Raw genomic sequence first — 25,000 nt, forward strand, 5'->3', positions numbered from 1 at the left:
AATGCCGCCTTTCTCCTCGTCTATTGGTTTAGGAGTTCTTTTTCAACGGTAGCGCAGGATACACTCTCCTGCGTACCCCGCTCCTGTGGGACAATGAGACCATTATTGCTCCGAGGGATTCAAACGCCGAGGAAGAAGGAGAAGAGGAAGCAAAAAGTACGGCTTTGAGTAACGTTCAAGAGATGCCGAGGTCGTGACACATTGCTATGACCCGAGCAAGGTCACCGATCACCTTCTCTTCCTGGCGAGCGAGATCTTCCGCTGGCGCCGCTTCCTTGCTCTTCCGCGTGTTTCCTTTATTGAGTATTGTTATTTCTTTGTCTTTATTTTCTTCTCTTTTTTGTTACTGTGAGATTGTTATAGTTATTAGAGGGTTCCTCCTCCTTGTCCTCCGTCTCTTCGTCCTCTATCTCCCCCTCCTCCTCTTTTTCCGCCTTTTCTTTTTACTCCTTTTCCTTCTCCCCCTTCTTTTCCTCCTCACACACACACACGCAAACACACACACACACACACACACACACACACACACACACACACACACACACACACACACACACACACACACACACACACACACACACAACACACACACACACACACACACAAACACACACACACACACACACACACACACACACACAACACACAACACACACAACACACAACACACACACACAATATATACACACACACACACACAAACACGCAAACACACTGACATACACACCAACACACACACACACAAACACGCAAACACACACACACACACACACACATACACAAACACAAACACACACACACACACACACAAAGACAAACACAAACACACACACACACAAACACAAACACGCAAACACACAGACACACACACACAAACACAAACACGCAAACACACACACACACACACACACACACAAACACAAACACGCAAACACACACACACAAACAAAAAAAATCTCATTTCGACAAAACCGAAAGCCACATATCCCAGGTCACATTAGATCACCCCTATTACAGACTCCCTTATTCTATCATATAGAGATAATCAAATCAAAGACACAAGAAAGGAGCGAGAGAGAGAGAGAGAGAGAGAAAGAAAGAAATAAGGAGAATTTAGTTAAAGGATAATTTCGGTTAACGACGAAGAATCAAGCGAATAGAAATGACCGTTATATCAGGCAAGCGACGTGTGTGGACTCACGAGGGTCGAGAGCATCTGGCATAGCAGGTTTCTTTGGAGCGTTTATGCAATTTGAAATTAAAGTGCTGTCAGGGCTTTTAAATCTATCTCCTTCTTGTGGTCTGGAGGCCTGGGGATTTATATTTATGAATTGAACTAAAGGACGATGACAAAGTTCTTTCCTCGCGGGAGAGAGAAAAAAAATCTTATCGGGAGTGGATTTTTTTTGCTCTTTATTTGTTTTCTTTGTTTTGTTTGTGTTTATTTATTTTGTTGTTTTTTGAGTGTAGGGGGGGGGCGTGTTTTCCTATATGTTGTCGGGGTTTATTTTCATAGTGTAGAGTTCCCTTTCTTTTATTCCGATGTTGTGTCTTTTCCCTTTCATGTCACTTTTTTTAATCCTCACATTTGTTTTTTTTTCTATTCTTTGCCCACTCTTATCCTTTTTTCTTCCTACTTCCCTTCCCAGCGTATTCTAGTACTTACTTATCTACTTCTTTCCCTTCTCCCCTCGCTCCATTACTATCTTCTTATCCTTCACCCTCTCCCCTTTCTCCTATCTCCGTTATCTCCCCTCACCTCTTGTTTCCCTCAATCTCCATCCTTGTCCCTTTTACCTCTCCCCCTTCTCCCCTTCCTCGTTTCCCTCTCTCCTCATACCTTAACCCTCTCTCTCCCTTTGTCTCCTTCCTCACCCTTCCTCGTTTCCCTCTCTCCTCATACCTTAACCCTCTCTCCCCCTTTGTCTCCTTCATCACCCTCCATCCCCACCTCTTTCTCCTCTCCTCCTTCCTCTTTCGCCTCACCCTCCCTCTCTCCTTCGCCCTTCTCTCCCAGACCTCGTACCTTCCCCTTCCATACCTAGCCTCCATCCTCACCCATTCTCCTCTTCCTCCCTTCCTCTTCCCCCCTCTCTCCTCGCCCTTCCTCTCTCCATCGCCCTTCTCCCCCAGACCTCTTTTCCTTCCGCCAAGATGGAGAGTCGCGCAAGAAGCATCATGGGTTTCCTTCAACTTTTTCCCCTCCTTCTCCTCCGCGACGGCAAAGACAGACTTTTTTTTGTGTTTGGGGGGGGGGGGTTGTTTCCCCTCTACCCCCACACACTTTTTTCCCTTTTTTCTTTGTTGTATTAATGGCTTGGCTTTTAATATCTGGAGTGTAGGGTAGGGAAAAAATAAGGGAAATGGGATGGGTAGAAGAAGAAGAAGAGAGAGAGAGAGAGAGAGAGAGAGAGAGAGAGAGAGAGAGAGAGAGAGAGAGAGAGAGAGAGAGAGAGAGAGAGAGAGAGAGAGAGAAAGAAAGAAAGAGAGAGAGAGAGAGAGACGGAGATAGAGAGAGGAAGAAAGGGGCAAAAAGAGAAAGAAAGAAAGAGAAGAAAAAGAGAAAGTGAAAGATATACTGACAGAGAACTCAAGAGCAAGAGAGAAAGAGTGAGAGTGACGTGGATAAGAAAGAAGGGAAAGGGGGCCCCTGAGGCAGTTCTGGATCCCTCTAATGAAGGAGGCTTAAAAAAAATTAGGTCTCTTCCCCTATGCCTCCCTAAGAGGACGTGTCCGCTTTTATATTAGTTTTTTTCTTTTTCATATCGCTATCAAAAAAATCACCCCCCACCCCCACCCCTCCTAAAAACCTCAGAAGAACTACGGGTGTTTGAAAATGCGAATTATAATTAGTAGCGACGCACAGCAGCGAAAATATCGGAAAAGGATGAAGGGCTTTGACTCTCACCCAATTTTTTTCTCTCTCTTTCCTCTCTTTCTCTCGTAAGTGTCTGGGCTCAGCTGTAGCCCTTTTGTAGATTCAGTCGTCGCAAAAACAAGCATACAATGAGAGAGAGAGAGAGAGAGAGAGAGAGAGAGAGAGAGAGAGAGAGAGAGAGAGAGAGAGAGAGAGAGAGAGAGAGAGAGAGAGAGCACTCAGCCTGTCGATCTCAGAAAATGCACAAGGGGAAACGTACGCTAAGAAATACCGTCAGGAGGAGACCGCCTTATGATATCTTATATTCATAAAGTTTGGTTCTGTTAACTTTCCGACTTCCACATTGTTCAGGATTGAAGACCCTTCAAACAAACTTGCATCGAACGAAAAGATGGGAGAGGAAGCGGGAGGAACGGACGCAAGAAAATAGAAAAATAAAAAGAGAAAAAGAGAGAAACGGATGAGGAGTGGGAAAGAATCAGTTCGTCAGACACAAAGAGAGGGAGAACAAGAGGAAATAACGAGGCAGAATAAGAAAGAAAGAAAAAACAGAAGACAAAAAACGAGGGAAGTATAAAGTCGGTAGCAGTCCCAAGTAAGAAAGATAGAAAGACCGAAAAAGAGGGAAAAAAACAAGGGGAGTTAAGCCACCAGCAGTCTCAAATAGGAAACAAAAAGAAGAAAAACGAAAAAAGAGCGAAAAAAGAAAGTCAGTAGTAGTACCAGAAAAGAAGGAAATAAAAAAATAAAAGAAATGCTGAAAAAAGAAGGGCAAATCGACAACAGTAAAAAAAAAGAAATAAAGAGGAAAAAAAAACAAAGTAAAATAGAAAGAAAAAAAGAAAGAGGAAGACGAAAAATCAAGGGGAAAATCAAGTCAGCAGCAATCCCAAACCCCAAGAGCTCTAGGGAAAGCTTGGGCTCTCACAGGCAGCCTCACGTAGAGAATGATTGTGTACAAGGACTTCTAGAACACTCGAAACGCCATTACTGGGATGTCGTGAGGATGTCAGGTGAAGGATCCTCATCACACGGGGGGGTTGGTGTAGAGGGGAGGGGGGGGAGGCGAGGGAGAAAACGAGGGGCGGGGTGAGAGTGGATAGACGAAGGAGAAAAGGAGATAGAGATATAGAGAAGGAAGAAGGGAGAGAAATAGCAAGTGAGCAGGGGAGGGGGAGGGAGACAGCCAGAAAGCGTAAGGGAAGGAAAGTGAAGGAAAGATAAAAAAAACTGGGGGTAATGGATCGAGGGGAAAAGAGGGGAGATAGGGAAGGAGACAAGGAAAGGGAAGCATCGTCGGAGGGTCGGCCAAGGGTTCGGAGAGGGGGTCGCAAGAGGGACAGGGTTAATGCGAGGCAGAAGAGGGGAAGGAAGGGTGTTTGGAAGGGGAATGAGGATGATACTGCGTAGGGGAAGGAAGGAATAAGTGGGAGAGAGGAGAACAAGCATAACAACAGTACTATTAGGGAATGAAATGGATATTGTCCCTTTTTTCAAAGTAGGAAAAAAAAGCCGTGCTGCTAACGCTGCCACGGACACTGCCAAACATCCCTGACAGGAGCCGTGACCTCCTGTCGTTATAGCGTCAGTCAGAAGCCAGATGAGTCGTTCTTTGTACTGCGGTACTAAACGTGTGAACTACTGGTGGAAAATGACTTTTTAGTTGCTCTGCGATTGCGTGCACCTCGCGTGTTCAACACCCATGTTAAACATTAAGAGTATAACCTCCAAGTGTATCAGTACCGTTTATACCGAATTTGGCGTGGTAACCAGCAAATTGTATTATTAATATCTCATGGCATATAAACCTATAACCATATACTAATTATTTTTTTTTCATGCCTATGCGGAATTCAAATAAACACAGACTTAGGGATCATTGTACTGCTCTAGTTGTTTTGTCCCAAGTTTTTTTTCGCAGCGGAGATAATAACCGAACATTATGGTTGTTTTGACGACATGCGGTGACGTGCGAACAAGCGTTCATCCCTCCCCCCCTCCCCCGCCCACAACGTCCCTGAAATCCGTCTTGGTTTTTAGTACGCAAGCGAAGTCGGGGTGATGAAGGGATGACCTTGTTGCTGAGGGTAGTGGTTATCCTCTCTAATTTCACGCTTTGCTATTTACTCCAAGGTCGGCACAGATATCCCCCGCTAGTATTTTGTTGAAAGTATGTATTCATTCACCTCCCCCCCCCCCTTCCCCCGCTTCTCACGTTCCTCTCTCCCCTCCTCCTACGCTCCTCGCTCCGTCCCCTTTGAAGACGCCGTCCCGATATCGCACGCGGACCCGATATCCGAAGCTCCCCCTGACGGATGGCTGGAGGTCGGAGGGCCGAGATAAGGCGGAGATGTCGAGCGTCACCTCCCAGACTTGAAGGGTTGGGCTCTTGAAAACACGACCCGCGGTGTGACTTGCGACGAAACAATCGCGGCGGGGAAGTGCTCTACCGTGTTTCCTGTGTTCGTGCTGCTTGCCTCATTATATCTCCAACTGATGCATGTACACGCAAGAAGAAAATATTATCAAGCTAAAAAAAGTAATTATGAAATTCATATTACCACCTTTCAAGATACCTTATAGACGACAAGGCGAGTGGCGTGTGATAAAAGGGCAATATTAACTAGCGATTTTTCACGACTTACTGGCATTAACCGTGTCTTCTACCATACCAGAGACTGATTATGGCCTTAGCCAGAAGAAATAACGGTGTGATACACGGACAACAGTGAAACGGTGTGATATACAGAGAACAGTGACACATAAACCCCGAAACACGAGTCACTCTGATCACGAAACAATCAACAGAACCTTGAGTGACGTGTGGCCCAGCCGCGTCCCTCTGCGCCAGGCACCAGATGGCCTCCACACCACACCTCTTGGGAGGAAGGGGCGGCGGAGGCGAGAGCTGGACTACGTTGGACTTGGTACTGTGGGACGAGGCAGGGATGGGGATCCACTGGAGTTGTACGTGAGACCTGTTTTCATAGGGTGGAACTGGTCCCCGGTACTCTGGGCGAGGGCTGCATACACACTAGCGGCGGCGGGAGGGAAAGAACCGGCGAACGGTACTGTTGGTGAATGGTTGATCATAACTTGGTTCCGAAGACACGGATGATAAGAAAATTAAGATCTCAAATACTGTTAAGAGTGGAGGACGCTAGGCTGGCAGGGTGCCCGTAGTACACATTCGGAGGTGTCTGGTTCAGGTTGCCGTATGTTTGCGTAGCCTTGTCCTCGACCTTAACTAGGACAAGAGCCCGGGAGGAGCCGGATAGAGATGGTTCTCGGCGACGGCGACGATGATCACAGCCGCGGTTAGTTACTGTTATCGATAATGCCGTAGCCGCAGGGTCGCCGCGACAGTGCGGAGGCGGTGATCGGTAGGTGAAGACCCGAGGGGGAGGGAGAGTGGGTGGGAGAGGATGTTTGTTGTGCCAAGAGATGTGTCACTGATAGCGCTATTGATGGGTGCCTCAGATGGTGTGAAGCCTCGAGTCGCGAAAGGTAGGTCGGGATATTCCTCCCCCGTCTCTCCCCCTCCCTTCCCATGTTTACGAGATGTGACCCAAGATTCTTCGCCCCCGTTAAGAGGCAGACGTACAAGTGGAAAGTGTTCTTTTTTTCGCCGGGACGCGGTGTCCTAACACCTGTAATACACGCTTAACCGACTTGCATTCAGGTTGGGCCGGTGCAGGAATGCCGGGGGTGATACGCAGACGCCGAGGTACTTATGCCTTCCTCGACATCTGCTGCAGGAGAGGGAGAGTCTGCGGCCGCCCCATAGTTTCTAATAACTGCCGTAATGGACAACCACGCCCTCGCTCATCCACAGAATATAACCTGTTAGGAAATGTCGACGGTGTTTTGTACTCGCGGGAAAGGGAGAAGGATGAGAAGGAGAGGGAGGATGACGAGGAGGAGCAGGAGAAAAGGCGAGAGGAGTAATGATAATGATGACGGAGAGAGGGGAGTGAGAGAAGAAGAAAGGGGGAGGGGACAAGAAGGAAAAGGAGAGAGAGAGAGAGAGAGTGTGTGTGTGAGGGGAGGGAGACGGAGAAGAGGAGGGGGTGAGTGAAAAGAAGAGGGAGGGAAAATAAGAGGGAGTCATAGTAGGAGTGGGAAAGTGAGTGAGTGAATGAATAAATGGTTATGTGTGTATGAGAGAGAGAGAGAGAGAGAGAGAGAGAGAGAGAGAGAGAGAGAGAGAGAGAGAGAGAGAGAGAGAGAGAGAGAGAGAGAGCAAAAACGAGAGAGAGAACGAGAGCAAGAGAGCGAACTCGACAGCAAAAGTGCACGCGTTGTTCGATTTTTCCCTCACCTCGATCGCTTACAATCATTTTCGTGCGCCAAGCCACAGGCCGACAGCCCTCTTCCCACCGAAGCGCAGCCAAAGGGCCTCGCATCCCCTTCGACAGCAGACGTCAAGCGCGCCTCAGACACTCTCCAGCAGTGTCATGTTAAGCAGCGACGAGAGCGCAGCATGACGCAGACCGCAGACACACAATAGGAACATTTGGCAGAAGATTTTTCCTCTGCGGTACCCCGTTAGTGAGCCATTATTTAGAGGCCAGAGAGCTCGCTCGTAATTAATGGTCGGGAGAGAGTAGCGGCAACCCCCCGCCGGGCGACGACAAACACTGCGGGGAAGAGGGCGAGAGGGGGAAGAAGGAGGAGGAGGAGGAGGAGGGAGAGGTGGGAAGAGGGCGAGGAGGAGGAGGAGGAGGAGGAGGGAGAGGTGGGAAGAGGGCGAGGAGGAGGAGGAGGAAGAAGAAGAAGAAGAAAAAGAAGAAGAAGAAGAAGAAGAAAAAAAAGAAAAAGGGATGGAGGAAAAAGGGTGAGGGAGGGAAGGAGGAGGGACAGGAAGGAAGAGGAAAGAACGAGGGGAAGAAGGGAAGGAGGCAGAGGAGTAAAAGAAGGATAAGAATAGACGATGAAAATGAGGAGTGAAGGAGGATAACAATGCAGAGAAGAGAGTAGAGTGAGAAAGGGAAAGAAAAGGAGGCGACGGAGTAGAGAGAGAAGTGGAGGATGACGGCGAGTAAAAGGAAAGGGAAGGAGGAAAGTGAAATGAGATAGGAAAAGGGAAAAGAAAGAAAAGCATATGATATAAATCACAGATGAAAGGCAACTCTGAAGAAAGCAAAGACAAAGACCAGTGAAAAAAGAAGAGAGAAAATGGAGTCAACAAAGAAAGAAAGATAAACAAGAATGGTTTTCCTCCACGAGTGCGATTAAGCCAAACGAAGAGGCCGGTTAACTTGTCGAAGCTTTAAAGAGGCTTGAACTAAAATATCTCTATGAATTGAAGCGCGATATGGAATTAGATAGAGGACGAATACGCGGAATAAACAACTCGGTACTTTTTTATTCATAAGCTCCCCCTGTCACAGTCGGCTAAGGTAAACATATGCAAATTTCTCCCACGGGACGCCGCCTGAATGGGCTTGTTAAGCTCCTAATACAGCCTGTTTTATTTCAGGCTTCATTTAACTTTCTAGGAAAACATTTTACCGAGGTAGCCATGGTCGCTGGCTTCGTGGGCAGAGCGAGGTAGGCAGCTGCTCTTTACGGAGGGTCCAGCTGGGCTCAGGTGGGTCCGAGTGGGTCCAGGTGGGTGCAGGCAGGTCATGACCTGCTGCAAAGGACAGTGGGTCGCGCCCCCGTGGACGCCGGCTGGACAGGCGAGAGCACGAAGGCCTTGGGAGATGCAGAAGATAGTGAGTGCCTTTACCTCGCTCGCTGCAATGTTTAACAGGTGGCTTGTCACTGCTCGCTGCTTATGTAAGGTTTATTTGACTTGTCGGGAAGACAATGAAGGTGTTGACCACTGCGAGAAGCGCATCGGAACGGGCGGGTGATCAAACCCTTGAAGGCCACGGCTCTTTCATTACGGTATACATACACCATTACAATGTGTTGTAATTAAAACTCTGGTAGTTTAACTGTGCAGAGGGAGGCGCGTTGCGAACATTAAGCGTACCCCGGACAAGAGACAGCCGGAGCTTCCGTCGCTAAGGGTCTTTCCTTGCAACCTGCACCGCCGCGCCGGGCTTTCCCAGGACCTGCACCCGCCCGTGAGCACTCTCTCCTTCGGTTCCACACGCCCGCTCGCCAAAATAGCCCGCAATAGGATAATTCGTGTAGGATTTTTATAGGAAACCATGAGAACGGGGAAGCTTTTGCCTCGGAGTTGGTGCCGCCTCGGTGACCTAGATTAAGGATGGGGGAAGTCTCAGCTAAGAGAAAAGGAAGAGAATACGTATTATTACTACTACTATCATCACCACCACCACCATCATTGTCATCATCATCATCAATCATCATCATCATCATCATCACCACCACCACCATCATCACCACCACTACCACTATCATCACCACCACCATCACCACCACCATCATCACCACCACCATCATCATCACCACCACCATCATCACCACTACCTTCATCACCAACATCATCATCATTGATTAGTTATTTTTTCCAGGGGTGGTCTGAGCCACAATAAGACTTTCCTATTCATATCCTATTCATTCAGCTTCGTATATATTGACCAGTGCTATTTATAACCCCATTTGCATATACATGGCTGAACCTACTCTGCTGTGTGGGGGAATGTAGGAATGCATATGGGATGTATTCATGTACTCACTTACCTATTCCACAGAGAAGCCACGGCGCTAATTGCAAAACTCGCACAAATGTTGTTGTTGTTTTTTATTTGCAATTTCCACGATGAATGTTGTATTAACTTTCTGCAGAACTAATTTGCAGCCACTTAGTTTTATGAAACTCATTATAATTACGGTTTTGTTCATTTCCTCCAAAATGAACACTGTTAGATCATGGTATTCCTTTGTTTTTGCTGAACATTTTCTCGTCTTTTATGGCCGATAATTGCATATCAATGTGACTGGTGGGAAGGTTTCAATTTCTGTTAATTTCTAAAACGTTGATGTCATCCGATTTTCATCTCGGGAAGCGACGCCAAGAAAGTAATTGTTTTGGTTCAGTCTCCGCTTTTGTTATTAATGAGATGAAAACGGGGAGTATCATTAATGGATATCAGATCTTGCTATTTTGGAAAGGGGCGGAGGAAGAGGAGAAAGAGAAGGAGGAGAAGAAGAAGGAGTAAGAGAAGGAGAAGAAGGAGAAGGAGAAGGAGAAGGAGAAGGAGAAGTGAGAAGAGAGAAGAGAATGGGAAGCAGAAGGAGAAGAAGGAAAAGAAAAAGGAGGAGGGGGAGGAGGAGGAGGAGGAGGAGAAGGAGCAGAGGGAGGATGGAGGAGGTGAAGAGGGAGGATGGGGCAGGGGGAGGGGGAGGGGGCGGAGGTAAATTACAGGTTAGCTTACCTTGGCGGTGAGATTCCAAGTGAGGATTTAAGGGACTCGTCGTGAGGCCGGCGGTGGCAGGAATGTGGGCGCCGAGACAGACAAACAGATACAGCGAAACCCGCTCCTTCTCTTATGCAATTGTCACACGTGCTCCCCCCCCCCAAACATCCTCTCCCCCTCCCCCTCCCCTATCCCCTATCCCCACCTCCCCGACCTCTTCGACGCTGCCTCAGATAAACAACCGAATCGAAATGTCTTCCTCACTCTCACCATAGGAAGATTTATATTCCATTGTCGTGTCGTTGTTATTTATTTATCTTTTTTTTTTAGTTTATTTAAAGGTCATGTAAAAGGTCTTTGCATGCCACCGGCGAAGTGCAAGGCCAGAAATAGCTGAGTGCGAGACGAACATGTCCCAGCCGCGGTGTGATAGTAGAGGGAAGGCAGTCGCGTCCTGTGCGAGGGGAAAGGTGGAGGTGGAGGTGGAGGTGGAGGTGGAGGTGGAGGTGGAGGTGGAGGTGGAGGTGGAGGTGGAGGTGGAACAGGAGTAGGAGGAAGAGGAGGATGAGGAGGATGGGTGGAGGTGGAGTAAGAGGAAGAGGAGGATGAGGAGGATGGGTGGAGGTGGAGCAGGAGGAAGAGGAGGATGGGTGGAGGTAGAGTAGGAGGAAGGGGAGGAGGAGGAGGATGAGTTGAGGAGGAGAAGAGGGGGTGGAGGCATTGGAGGGACAGAGCCGGAGGAGATGGGGGAGGGGTGGAGGGGGTGGAGGTGGAGGTGGAGGTGGAGGTGGAGGTGGAGGTGGAGGTGGAGTGGAGGTTATGGAGCGAACTTCCACTCAGGATTTTCCATTACACTGATGGCTGTTAATAATGTCTTATAACGTCGATTTGATTGCGTTATTTCCTTTGATTATTCAGCGATGTTAATTCACAATGCTTATACGTTGCTGTTGCATTATTCTGCATAATTCTCTTTCAGTGTAAGTATAATTATTTCATCAATTTTTAAAGAAATACTTTCTTTCAGTTGCTCTATTTTCATTGTTTTTTTTTTTTTTAGTTTATTTAAAGGTCATGTAAAAGGTCTTTGCATGCCACCGGCGAAGTGCAAGGCCAGAAATAGCTGAGTGCGAGACGAACATGTCCCAGCCGCGGTGTGATAGTAGAGGGAAGGCAGTCGCGTCCTGTGCGAGGGGAAAGGTGAGGTGGAGGTGGAGGTGGAGCGGAGGTTATGGAGCGAACTTCCACTCAGGATTTTCCATTACACTGATGGCTGTTAATAATGTCTTATAACGTCGATTTGATTGCGTTATTTCCTTTGATTATTCAGCGATGTTAATTCCCAATGCTTATACGTTGCTGTTGCATTATTCTGCACAATTCTCTTGCAGTGTAAGTATAATTATTTCATAATTATTTAAGAAATACTTTCTTTCAGTTGCTCTATTTTCATTGTTTTTTTTTTTTTTAGTTTATTTAAAGGTCATGTAAAAGGTCTTTGCATGCCACCGGCGAAGTGCAAGGCCAGAAATAGCTGAGTGCGAGACGAACGTGTCCCATCCGCGGTGTGATAGTAGAGGGAAGGCAGTTGCGTCCTGTGCGAGGGGAAAGGAGGAGGTGGAGGTGAAGGTGGAGGTGGAGGTGGAGGGTTGAGGATGGAGGTGGAGGTGAAGGGGGAGGTGGAGGTGGAGGTGGAGGGGGAGGTGGAGGGGGAGGTGGAGGTGGAGGTGGAGGTGGAGGTGGAGGTGGAGGTGGAGGTGGAGTGGAGGTTATGGAGCGAACTTCCACTCAGGATTTTCCATTACACTGATGGCTGTTAATAATGTCTTATAACGTCGATTTGATTGCGTTATTTCCTTTGATTATTCAGCGATGTTAATTCACAATGCTTATACGTTGCTGTTGCATTATTCTGCATAATTCTCTTTCAGTGTAAGTATAATTATTTCATCAATTTTTAAAGAAATACTTTCTTTCAGTTGCTCTATTTTCATTGTTTTTTTTTTTTTTAGTTTATTTAAAGGTCATGTAAAAGGTCTTTGCATGCCACCGGCGAAGTGCAAGGCCAGAAATAGCTGAGTGCGAGACGAACATGTCCCAGCCGCGGTGTGATAGTAGAGGGAAGGCATCTTTCTCTCTTCTTCTCTCTCTCTCCTCTCTCTCTCTCTCTCTCTCTCTCTCTCTCTCTCTCCCCTCTCTCTCTCTCTCTCTCTCTCTCTCTCCTCTCTCTCTCTCTCTCTCTCTCTCTCTCTCCTCTCTCTCTCTCTCTCTCCTCTCTCTCTCTCTCCTCTCTCTCTCTCTCCTCTCTCTCTCTCTCTCCTCTCTCTCTCTCTCCTCTCTCTCTCTCTCCTCTCTCTCTCTCTCTCTCTCTCCTCTCTCTCTCTCTCTCTCTCTCTCTCCTCTCTCTCTCTCTCTCTCCTCTCTCTCTCTCTCTCTCTCTCCTCTCTCTCTCTCTCCTCTCTCTCTCTCTCTCTCCTCTCTCTCTCTCTCTCTCTCCTCTCTCTCTCTCTCTCTCTCTCTCTCTCTCTCTCTCTCTCTCTCTCTCTCTCTCTCTCTCTCTCTCTCTCTCTCTCTCTCTCTCTCTCTCTCTCTCTCTCCTCTCTCTCTCTCTCCTCTCTCTCTCTCTCCTCTCTCTCTCTCTCCTCTCTCTCTCTCTCCTCTCTCTCTCTCTCCTCTCTCTCTCTCTCCTCTCTCTCTCTCTCCTCTCTCTCTCTCTCTCTCTCTCTCCTCTCTCTCTCTCTCTCTCTCTCTCTCTCTCTCTCTCTCTCTCTCTCTCCTCTCTCTCTCTCTCTCTCCTCTCTCTCTCTCTCCTCTCTCTCTCTCTCTCTCTCTCCTCTCTCTCTCTCTCTCTCCTCTCTCTCTCTCTCCTCTCTCTCTCTCTCCTCTCTCTCTCTCTCCTCTCTCTCTCTCTCTCCTCTCTCTCTCTCTCCTCTCTCTCTCTCTCTCTCTCTCCTCTCTCTCTCTCTCCTCTCTCTCTCTCTCTCTCCTCTCTCTCTCTCTCCTCTCTCTCTCTCTCTCCTCTCTCTCTCTCTCTCCTCTCTCTCTCTCTCTCTCTCTCTCTCTCTCTCCTCTCTCTCTCTCTCCTCTCTCTCTCTCTCCTCTCTCTCTCTCTCTCTCTCTCCTCTCTCTCTCTCTCTCTCTCCTCTCTCTCTCTCTCTCTCTCCTCTCTCTCTCTCTCTCCTCTCTCTCTCTCTCCTCTCTCTCTCTCTCCTCTCTCTCTCTCTCTCTCTCTCTCTCCTCTCTCTCTCTCTCTCTCTCTCTCTCTCTCCTCTCTCTCTCTCTCCTCTCTCTCTCTCTCCTCTCTCTCTCATTCTCTCTCCTCTCTCTCTCTCTCTCTCTCCTCTCTCTCCTCTCTCTCTCTCTCTCTCTCTCCTCTCTCTCTCTCTCTCTCTCTCTCTCTCTCTCTCTCCTCTCTCTCTCTCTCCTCTCTCTCTCTCTCTCTCCTCTCTCTCTCTCTCTCTCTCCTCTCTCTCTCTCTCTCTCTCTCTCTCTCCTCTCTCTCTCTCTCCTCTCTCTCTCTCTCTCCTCTCTCTCTCTCTCCTCTCTCTCTCTCTCCTCTCTCTCTCTCTCTCTCTCTCTCTCTCTCCTCTCTCTCTCTCTCCTCTCTCTCTCTCTCTCCTCTCTCTCTCTCTCTCCTCTCTCTCTCTCTCTCTCTCTCTCTCCTCTCTCTCTCTCTCTCTCTCTCCTCTCTCTCTCTCTCCTCTCTCTCTCTCTCTCTCTCTCTCTCTCTCTCTCTCTCTCCTCTCTCTCTCTCTCTCTCTCCTCTCTCTCTCTCTCTCTCTCTCCTCTCTCTCTCTCTCCTCTCTCTCTCTCTCCTCTCTCTCTCTCTCTCTCTCTCTCTCTCCTCTCTCTCTCTCTCTCTCTCTCCTCTCTCTCTCTCTCTCTCTCTCTCTCTCTCTCTCTCTCTCTCTCTCCTCTCTCTCTCTCTCTCTCCTCTCTCTCTCTCTCTCTCTCCTCTCTCTCTCTCTCTCCTCTCTCTCTCTCTCTCTCTCCTCTCTCTCTCTCTCTCTCCTCTCTCTCTCTCTCCTCTCTCTCTCTCTCTCTCTCTCTCTCTCTCTCCTCTCTCTCTCTCTCCTCTCTCTCTCTCTCTCTCTCTCTCTCCTCTCTCTCTCTCTCTCCTCTCTCTCTCTCTCTCCTCTCTCTCTCTCTCCTCTCTCTCTCTCTCCTCTCTCTCTCTCTCTCTCTCTCTCTCTCTCTCTCTCTCTCTCTCTCTCTCTCCTCTCTCTCTCTCTCCTCTCTCTCTCTCTCTCTCTCCTCTCTCTCTCTCTCTCTCCTCTCTCTCTCTCTCCTCTCTCTCTCTCTCTCTCCTCTCTCTCTCTCTCTCCTCTCTCTCTCTCTCTCTCTCCTCTCTCTCTCTCTCCTCTCTCTCTCTCTCCTCTCTCTCTCTCTCTCTCCTCTCTCTCTCTCTCCTCTCTCTCTCTCTCCTCTCTCTCTCTCTCTCTCTCCTCTCTCTCTCTCTCCTCTCTCTCTCTCTCCTCTCTCTCTCTCTCCTCTCTCTCTCTCTCCTCTCTCTCTCTCTCTCTCTCCTCTCTCTCTCTCTCTCTCTCCTCTCTCTCTCTCTCTCTCTCTCTCTCTCTCTCTCCTCTCTCTCTCTCTCCTCTCTCTCTCTCTCTCCTCTCTCTCTCTCTCCTCTCTCTCTCTCTCTCTTTCTCTCTCCTCTCTCTTTCTCTCTCCTCTCACTCTTTCTCTCTCTCTCTCTCTCTCTCTCTCTCTCTCTCTCTCTCTCCCCTCTCTCTCTCTCTCCTCTCTCTCTCTCTCTCCTCTCTCTCTCTCTCCTCTCTCTCTCTCTCCTCTCTCTCTCTCTCTCTCTCCTCTCTCTCTCTCTCTCTCTCCTCTCTCTCTCTCTCTCTCTCCTCTCTCTCTCTCTCTCTCTCCTCTCTCTCTCTCTCTCTCTCTCCTCTCTCTCTCTCTCTCTCTCTCTCCTCTCTCTCTCTCTCTCTCTCTCTCTCTCTCTCTCTCTCCTCTCTCTCTCTCTCTTTCCTCTCTCTCTCTCTCTCTCTCTCTCCTCTCTCTCTCTCTCTCTCTCTCTCTCTCTCCTCTCTCTCTCTCTCTCCTCTCTCTCTCTCTCTCTCCTCTCTCTCTCTCTCTCTCCTCTCTCTCTCTCTCTCCTCTCTCTCTCTCTCTCTCTCTCCTCTCTCTCTCTCTCTCCTCTCTCTCTCTCTCTCCTCTCTCTCTCTCTCCTCTCTCTCTCTCTCCTCTCTCTCTCTCTCCTCTCTCTCTCTCCTCTCTCTCTCTCCTCTCTCTCTCTCTCCTCTCTCTCTCTCTCCTCTCTCTCTCTCTCTCTCTCTCTCCTCTCTCTCTCTCTCTCTCCTCTCTCTCTCTCTCCTCTCTCTCTCTCTCTCTCCTCTCTCTCTCTCTCTCTCCTCTCTCTCTCTCTCTCCTCTCTCTCTCTCTCCTCTCTCTCTCTCTCTCCTCTCTCTCTCTCTCCTCTCTCTCTCTCTCTCTCCTCTCTCTCTCTCTCTCCTCTCTCTCTCTCTCTCTCTCTCCTCTCTCTCTCTCTCCTCTCTCTCTCTCTCCTCTCTCTCTCTCTCTCCTCTCTCTCTCTCATCCTTCCTCGGAGTAATTGTCGTGAGTTATTGATATTTGGTTTTGTTTCCGGTTGTGATTTTCATGACGCCTTGAGGTCCGGAATGTTCAGTACGTCAAGTGCCATGTGTTTACATGTCTAGGTTCTGTTGTGTAACGGCTGTTTACTATTTTTTGTCACCACTAATATTCCTCGCTACAACATCACACTACTCCCATTTTCTCCCTACCGCCACCTCAGTACTATGCTGTGACTTGCAGCGATCGCACAGGCACCAGATGGCCATGGGGTCCCAAGGGCAAAATCGCATGGTATTCTCTGCTGCCACGGCCGTGCGAGGTAACACGTGGTCGCCCTCTAGTCTCACCTTGCGCAAAGAGACGAGGTCACAGTTGATTAATCCAAGGTGCTGACCCTAGCTTTTGTTTCGCGTCGCGCACAGGAGGCGAGATGGCATTCTAAAGAGGTTTATGGGGGGGGGGGGGAGGTGACTGTGTGTATACATTGCGGTTTACAATTCCCTAAGGAATTATGCGGTTTTATTTGCACGTGCTACAAGATTCTTTCTAAAGTTGTGTGTAACCTCAGTACGGCTCAAGGAGGTAGCATATTCGATATCATACACTGAATCTACTTCGCGTTATCAAAGCCTACGGTACGTGTACGTTACGCGGAGTCAGGCTGCTACAATAAACCTGTTTCTCAGCTTGATGTAATCGTGGCTCGGGGGTGTTCTTGACCATGATGATACCGGGCCTGGTACTTTTAGCGGGACCATCAACATTTTATACACACAACGTGTTTCTGAGCGCGTTGTCTTTTTCATTTGTTTATTTAGTGCTCATTTTGTATTGCCTTGGATCATGTGCAACCTGTAGTCTCATTCAATGTTGTTTTTTTTCCCTAGGATTCTCAACATGGGGGAAGAAGATGGGCAAGAAGCTGGAGCAGCTGACCCGCGGGGAGAGCAAGGAGCACATCCACTTCCCTCTGGGCTCCACTCGCACCCGCCGGAGGAACTGGCGGCCCAACAAAGACGCGGAGCCGCCGACGTCGAGCGCTAAGGACGCCACCCCCACCGGCCCCCGTCAGCCCCGAAGAGCCAAGGTGGACCGCGTGGAGAGCATCCGCAACCTGTTCCGGCGATCCCGCAGCTGGGATTCCGCGAAGGACCTGGAGGACCTCCCGCCGGCGTCGAGGGTCGCCAAGCCCGCGGCCGAAGTGAACTCCGCCAACAACAACACTAAGGGCGTCGCGGTGGACGACCCGGACAATGTGTACGAATCCCTCAAGGACTTGGACCACGAGCCAGTGAGTGTGAAGGGGACAGTCCTGTTCAGGAGCGCCTCCACGTCCCACCTGCCGACGCTGGAGGCCGGGATGGACATCCTGAGCAGAGGGGAGGCGAGGGAGGGCGCGGGAGGGGACGGCGGGGCAGACGCGGGGGACTTGGGCGAGGGCGAGTGTGAACCTAAGGCGAATGACGGTGATAAGACGACAAAGAAAGGACAGTTTCCATACGCGTTTCTCAGATCCAGACTTACCTCGGTCGCGGAGGAACAAGCGACCGCCAGGGAAGAGTGTGGTGACAGCGGGCGTGGCACCGGCAGCCACTGCGGCAGCATATCCGACGTCAGAACATCCTACTCGGAGACGTCGGATTCCAAATCGTCCTTTTCGGAAAACTCAGATACTAAGTCGTCTTGCTCCGATTCGTCGGAAAACACGAAGTGGACTCGCGAGGAGGAGGAGGAGGAGGAGCTAGAGGACAGAGGAGGCGCGGGCGGGGAGCGGAGGGAGAGAGAGAGGGAGAGGGAAGGGCAGAGCGACGCCGCCCCGAGAGACATCATCTCGCCCATCCCGGCGCCCACAGGCTTTGGCGACGGGGATTTCGTAGTGACCGTGAGAGTGAAAGGCTCGGCCGCGGAGGAGGGAAGGTCCTCGGTATACATCAAGCCCGAGGGCAGTCATCCGTCTGCAGGGAGGAAGCTGAGCTCAGAATCCAGCTCAGACCAGAGCTCGGAGAAGAAAGTCAGCAACAGCAAGAACAGCGGAGGGCGCCCTCTGCTTACGGACGAGGAGAAGCTCCGAGCGCGAACAAGCGAGTGTTGTCAGCACTGCCACTGCGGAGAAGGGCCTCAGCCGCCCATCAGACGCCGTCCGCGCTCGCAGCCCCGCCTCTACACCCGCATGAGCTACCCGGCGTCCTCCACCTCGTCCGACGCCCTCTACGAGGCCATCTACCCCGAAGACGCTTACTCGAAGCGCTCCTCGCTCGACCTCGACCGCCTCGACCCCCGGCTGGACCGCTTCGAGCGGTTCGAGAGACTCAACCGGATAGAGCGGTTCGAGCGCGACGACCGCGTTCTCGAGCACACGTACGACCAGCGGCGCCGCTACTCGCGCTCGGCATCCCTGGACCGCGCCGAGTCGTGGCGGTGGCGGGACGCGATGGTGGCAGAAGACGTCGACGCCGACTCCCTGTACGGCGACGCGACAGGGTACAGGCGTCGAGCGCCGTCCCTGCCTCGCCCGACGCCCCCGCCCGCCGCGCTGCCCCAGCCCCCCCTCACCAACAAGACCTTCCGCCTCGTCCGCCTCGTCAAGGACGACAGCGACGAGGGCCTCGGACTCTACATCTCCGGACAGCGAGCCCTCGGCTACGTCATCGCGCACATCCTGCCCGGAGGACTCACCGACAGGTACGTGAAGGGTGTTCTAGGGAAAGGAGTGGAAGTCAAGGAGGAGTTCTGGATAAGGTTATTTTAGGGGCGCATGACATATTTTTTGGCAGAGAGAGTGAGAGAGAGAGAGAGAGAGAGAGAGAGAGAGAGAGAGAGAGAGAGAGAGAGAGAGAGAGAGAGAGAGGGAGAGAGAGAGAGAGAGAGAAGAAGAAGAAGAAGAAGAAGAAGAAGAAGAAGAAGAAGAAGAAGAAGAAGAAGAAGAAGAAGAAGAAGAAGAAGAAGAAGAAGAAGAAAGAAGGAGGAGGAGAAGAAGAAGAAGAAGAAGAAGAAGAAAGAAGGAGGAGAAGAAGAAGAAGAAGACTGAGAATGATAGATATAAAGAAAGAAAGAAAACGCATATGACACCCAGCTATACATAGAGAACAACACATCCTCCCAGAAAAGCCCCTTCTGATCGGCCGGCCCTTCAGCGCAGAAGCGTCCCATCCCAGCAGGAGTTGGAGAGAGAAGTCAAGTTGCAGAGACCCCGGCGCTATTTACGATCGTAATAATTGCGAAGACACACTTTGCTTCACGGCGCCGCAGCGTCCGCGGAGGCGCTAATTTGGCGACTCTGGTGCAACTCCTGATTTAAGAGACGCTGTTGTGTGCGTGGCTTTCTTAATATCGCTAAAGTGGTAATGGTCCTGGAGACTACTGGTCTCTTTTTTGTCTTTTTCTCTTCCTCTCACTCTCGTTCTCTCTCTCTCTCTCTCTCTCTCTCTCTCTCTCTCTCTCTCTCTCTCTCTCTCTCTCTCTCTCTCTCCTTTTCTTTCTCTCTTTTTCTCTTCCTCTCTTCCTCTCTCCCTCTCTTCCTCTCTACCTCTCTCCCTCCCCCCCCTCCCTGTCTCTCCGTCCCTCCCTCCCCCCTGCCTCTCTCTCTTTCCCTCTCTCCCTCCCCCCTGCCTCTCTCTCTTTCCCTCTCTCCCTCCCCCCTTTCCTTAAGTCTAGCGTCAGTGTATTTATATTGCCCCGTCTTAGTCGTGTCGACGCCTCCACAATCGTTTTATTAGCGACTAGGATTCACGTATTGCGAGATTGCGATGCTGCAAGATGATAGTTGACCCCCATCCCCACCCATATCCCCTGCCAACACCCATGCCTGTATCCCGAGCGACAACCAAAAGCCCAAAGACCCTTCCCCGGTCCCTCCTCCTCCCCTCCCCTGCCACCAGCTCCTTCGCTCCTACCACCCAATATCTACCTCACTCAGTCTCGCCCCCCCCCCCCCATCGCACCGCAGACCCCAGCACGCTCCTCCTACCGTCCAACCACCACCACCTCCTCCTACCCCCCCCACCATAGTCTCAACCACTACCTCCCCTTCCTCCCTCAGCAACCCCTTCATAAAGTCATTATTGCAGCCATTGCTAAGATGATGGCGGAATCATGGCGATCGTATTTTGCGTTCTCATACAAAGGCGCCGCGATGGCCGTACGCGGAAGGGCGGCGGGAGTTTCGGGGAGTTTACGGAAGGGGAGCTTAGTGGCGGCGAGGGAGGGAGAGATGGATAGAGGAGGAGTTAGTAGGGTGCGTAAGAACGAGAAGAACGCAAGAGAGAGAGAGAGAGAGAGAGAGAGAGAGAGAGAGAGAGAGAGAGAGAGAGAGAGAGACAGAGACAGAGACAGAAAAAGACAGACATACAGAGAGGGAGAGTGAATTTGACAAATGTACCAATAGCATATACACAATAGAGAAAGGCAGAGAGACAGAGAGGGAGACGCAAGAAAATCCAGATTGCAAGAGAGCAAGCGAGCGAATTATAGATAGCTATTATTAGCCAGCTCCCTGCTATGCATGTCTTTTGATTCGCAAATAGTCTGACACGGAAAAGAGGAGAGCATTTGGAGGAAGAAAAGCAACAGCAGGCGACACGAAGAGAGCGCGGGCTGACGAGGACCAGGCAAAGGAACAGGGAGCAAGATCAGTGTACGGAAGAAAGCGACAGCAGCTGATAGAAATAATCCGTAGGTAGGATGTCAGGCAAGACGGTGGGAATAAAAGGAAGAATTAGGAGGAGAGAGGAGGTAGATCGAGGAAGGAGTGAGGAAGGAAGCCAGCAGCTGTCTCTTAACGGAGCCTCGATTGTTCTCTGGGGAAGATTATTAGTTCCCTTCCGATCCCTTCTTCCTTTTGCCCCCCCCCCACCCATCCCCACCTCGGCTTTTTGCCGTCATCTCCTCCTCTCCCTTTGGGTTTTCTCCCTCTTCTTCATCCTCGTATCTCCCTTCCGTATATTTTGTTTTTTTATTTTTATCCCCTCCTCTCCTTCTCCTCCTCCTCGTTCTCTTCCTTTTCTTCCTCCTCCTCCACCTCTTCCTCCCCCCCCCTTTTCCATTCACCTCCTTCTCCCCCTCCCTCTCCCTTCACCCCCTCATTTCTCCCTTCCCCATTCACCCCCTCCTCATTTTCCATCGACCTAAAGGAGCTGAGGCGCCCTCTCACCCCTCCCCACCACCCCCATCCCTCCCCTTTTCCCCCTTTCTTCCTCAGTCTCCGGGGACAGATTTGAGTTTTAAGACGGGATTCGGAGGAAAAACCCCAGCCTCCGCACCTGTCTTCATTTTCCCTTCGTTGTTTCTCTCTCCTCCCTTATCAGCCATTCCCTTCGGATACAAACTAGTGCCTCGCTCTCTATAAAACCCACGAATATCCGTAGCATAGACAGAGTAGTCTCTCTCTCTCTCTCTCTCTCTCTCTCTCTCTCTCTCTCTCTCTCTCTCTCTCTCTCTCTCTCTGTCTCTGTCTCTCTCTCTCTCTCTCTCTCTCTCTCTCTCTCTTCTCTCTCTCTCTCTCTCTCTCTCTCTCTCTCTCTCTCTCTCTCTCTCTCTCTCTCTCTCTCTCTCTCTCTCTCTCTCTCTCTCTCTCTCTCTCTCTCTCTCTCTCTCTCTCTCTCTCTCTCTCTCTCTCTCCATCCATCCATCCAACCATCCATCCGTTTCGTTCTCACCAGGTAGTGAGAAGACACGTGCAAACGTCCGCAGATAAAACCCTTCCCGGTTGCTTGCTTGCTTGGGTGCCGGAGTTTCACCTATTTCCCGGCCAACCAGATCAAGGGGAACGCAAATCCAATTGTGCTACGCGAGGCTAACCTAATTGACGACAGCTCGAGCGATCTGGTGTTGCGCGGCGATCTGGCGGGGTGGGCGGGTGGTAGGGGCTGGGTGAGGGCGTGGGGTGGGTGGGGGTGTGGGTGGAAGGGGGTGGGTTGTTGGAGGGGGTTTGCGAGGAAGATGGACGCCCTTTTCCCACGTATTTTTGTTTTGTTTTTGTTCCTCGTTTCAGGAATGTTTTCTCTTCTCTGTTTGATTACGTTTATTTATTTTTTTTCTATAAATATTCATACTCATCTCTCTCTCTCTCTCTCTCTCTCTCTCTCTCTCTCTCTCTCTCTCTCTCTCTCTCTCTCTCTCTCTCTCTCTCTCTCTCTCTCTCTCGCCCTCCCTCCCAAACTCCCTCTCCTTCTCCCTCTTCCTCTATCTATCTATCTGTTGTTGTTTTTGAGCCATTTCGTTTCGCTCCAGCCGGGCCGATCGGAGTGACGAAATTGCAGCACTGGCGGTGCTCATCTCGCGTTGCAAGGTGTTGCAAGGTACTCTGTTGCCTTGCTCTGGTAGGTATTTCGTTGCGTAATGGCGTGGTGGGCCTCCGTGAAACATAGATCCTATTTTTATTTTATTGAAAGAGGAGGGAGGGAGGGAAAGAGATGGGAGGAAGGGAGGGAGGGTAAAGGAGGAGGCAAGGAAGGAAAGGGAGGAGGAACAGGGAGGAAGGAGAAAGACACAAAGGGAGGAGGTACGGAAGGAAAGGGAGGAGGAAAAGGGAGGAAGGAGAGAGAGATAAAGGAAGGAAGGAGAGAGAGACAAAGGAAGGAAGGAGAGAGAGAGAGAGAGAGAGAGAGAGAGAGAGAGAGAGAGAGAGAGAGAGAGAGAGAGAGAGAGAGAGAGAGAGAGAGAGAAAGAGAGAAAGAGAGAAAGAGAGAAAGAGAGAAAGAGAGAAAGAGAGAGAAAGAGAAAGAGAGAGATAGAGGGTTGAAGGAGAAAGAGAGAGTCCGCGCCTGTGCAACAGATGGAAACAACATTATTTCCGGCAAAGACACAAATCAGCACAGAGAGAGAGCTTTATAACACAACAATTAAATTGTTAAAATGAATCGTAATTAAAGCTGTTACCCCCCCCCCCTCTCCTAGTTTCTAAAATACACAGTAAATATCCGTTATCTTTTCCTCTCAAAATAAACATCATTATAGTCATCACCGGTAATAACATAAATACACGTTTACTAAATTGAGAGTATACAACTCTGCATTTATTAAGCCAAATATATGCAATCGGACACCAGACATCTGAACGAGGCTCAGAAGAAAATGATTCTTAAAACGCAAAATCAAAGCCAAACTATCGCATTCGAACGAACAGACCTCCTTGTTCCCGCTCGAAGGAAATAAAAGAATATCACTCGTTTTTTTTCCTCTTGTTGTGACCACTTTTTTATTTATCTATGTAGGCCACGAAATCCACTTGCCACTTGCGAGCGATTCTTTTTGCTGTTGGCTTGTTAACACTGGCGGAAAGGTTTTGAATGTCGCTACAGGGTTTAGGATTGTTTTGTATTGATGCACTGTAAAGAAAACTTTTTTTTTACGTCACGGGCGTGATTATGATATGCGGTTTTAATTCTGCGTGGCTTTGTATTTTATTGCGTGTTTCTCTTTTATATAAATGTCACCGTGTTACCATTGACGTCACAAGAACAAACTCTCCGGCGTGTGTATTTCATGCTGACGATCATGTAGACGGCAGCCAAGCCGAACAAAGTAGAGCGGCGTATTGCGGAGCGCGAGTACGGTCAGCGGCGCGGCGGCGGGGCGGTCGAGCACGTGCGTCGCCGCGCGCGTGACGGCAATGGATCGGCGTAATCCCGTCTCTGTCACCTGCCTGCGTCGCGATCGACTTTCACGAGGGACAAGGCGGAGGAGATAAGCCGCGGGGGATTTGTAAGGGAAGAGCGGTCTCTCTCCGGCCGACGGTTGTGTAACAGGTGACGTCGAGGGATAAGAACCGCGTAAGACGATGACGCAGGTCGCAGGCCGGAGAAGGAGAGAAGCCCCAAGGAGAAGGTTTGTGAAAGAGACGGCGGGAGAGGGCGTGCTCTCACGGCTGGCTTCTGTCCCTGGAGATTAGTAGCTTTGCCATAGGGTCAGCCCAGCGGCCGTCCGTGCTGCAGGAGCTCTCCGTTGAATGCCAAATTTCTTGCAAGGCAGTCCATCCTCAACACACTTCTAAATATTCAACTCCTGCAACCAAGGTGACGCAACAGAACGTGTCTCGGAAACCTTCCTATTTTGCGATCATCGTAAGGAAAGATGTTAATCAGCAGATGTCATCCCAGCGCCTCAGGTCTCGCGTCTCAGGTCAGCCATATGCTAAGGAGCGCGCGCGTGCCGCCCAGGTGTCGCTCCCGGCTCAGATTTCCTGGGGAGATATCGCCCAACTGCCGATCCGAGGGGAAGGGGGGGGGGGGGGGGAAGTAGCCCCGGCGCCTCCCCTGGCCGCTCATCCAATATAACAAGGAAACAAGATTTTTCCCCACTTCCCATCAAATTCGGTCGGCCACTTTGCACTAGCGGGCGAAGATCATCAGCCGCCCCACTTGGCTGTGCTTCTTTTGATATTCCTCTCCTTTGATTTTTATGGCTTTTCTCATCTTTTGCTAGACCCAGTTTATATATATATATATATATATATATATATATATATATATATATATATATATAATTTATGAAGTCTGGTGCAGTGTGGTGGTATTCGTTCGGGGGATATCCGCTCGTCTGCGGAGACTCGTTGCCTTACTTTTTATTGGATTAAGCAAAGCAATCTAACTTTTGCGGAGATAACTACCGGACTCGAAGGGTCTTTGTAGGGTCATTTACGAGGTCATCAGATGCAGCTGACCTCTTGACCTGATGCCAAGCAGGACATTAGTTGCTAATTGGAACACGATTTGAAGGAGGTAGACTTTCTTAATGGGATCAGTTTTTTGTATGTTTCTCTGTTAGCTGTCTTTTGTTTTCTCTTTGCTGCAAAAGAAAACATAAAACAGAATCCATGTGACGAAGGTATATCTGGAACCTACAGATATTCCTTCTTTAGCCTGTTCAGTTGCAAATGCTTGGGCATCAGGAGAAGAAAGTGCGTAGTAAAAGCGCAAGTCAAGATTATATCACTGATCGTAAAGTGATTTCCCGCCACCACTGACCCCCTCGGGCGCTATTTGATAGCATCACCTGTTTTTATCTGCCGTATATTTATTCACTGCCTTTTATTCCATAGTCACTGTTCATGTAAATGGGAAAAGGGAGACAGTGACCAAATGAAGGATTAGGAATGCGACCAGGTGATGGATATGGCGGGGGGGGGGGGGGCAGGGAGGGTATCACGCAGAGGCGATACGTCACCTGATGTACAGTAAGAACGCCGGGTCAGACAATGGAGATCTTGCTGATAATCCTATGATAAATATCCAGAGATGAT

At 49.8% G+C, this 25,000-nt stretch overlaps 1 protein-coding gene across 2 annotated transcripts in view; it reads left to right on the forward strand.

Annotated features, from left to right (window-relative positions):
- LOC122254893 (uncharacterized) overlaps positions 1-25,000 on the forward strand; it is a 79,861-nt gene that overhangs the window by 41,671 nt on the left and 13,190 nt on the right. For both annotated transcript variants that reach the window (XM_043018753.2, XM_043018760.2), the window contains exon 4: positions 16,650-18,444. In XM_043018753.2, the coding sequence (XP_042874687.2) occupies positions 16,650-18,444 (1,795 nt within the window). The remainder of the gene's footprint in view (positions 1-16,649; positions 18,445-25,000) is intronic.

This window comes from Penaeus japonicus, unplaced genomic scaffold (genome assembly GCF_977035675.1).
Source record: "Penaeus japonicus unplaced genomic scaffold, GWHDUDI00000001_assembly GWHDUDI00000029, whole genome shotgun sequence".
Lineage (NCBI taxonomy): Eukaryota > Metazoa > Arthropoda > Malacostraca > Decapoda > Penaeidae > Penaeus > Penaeus japonicus.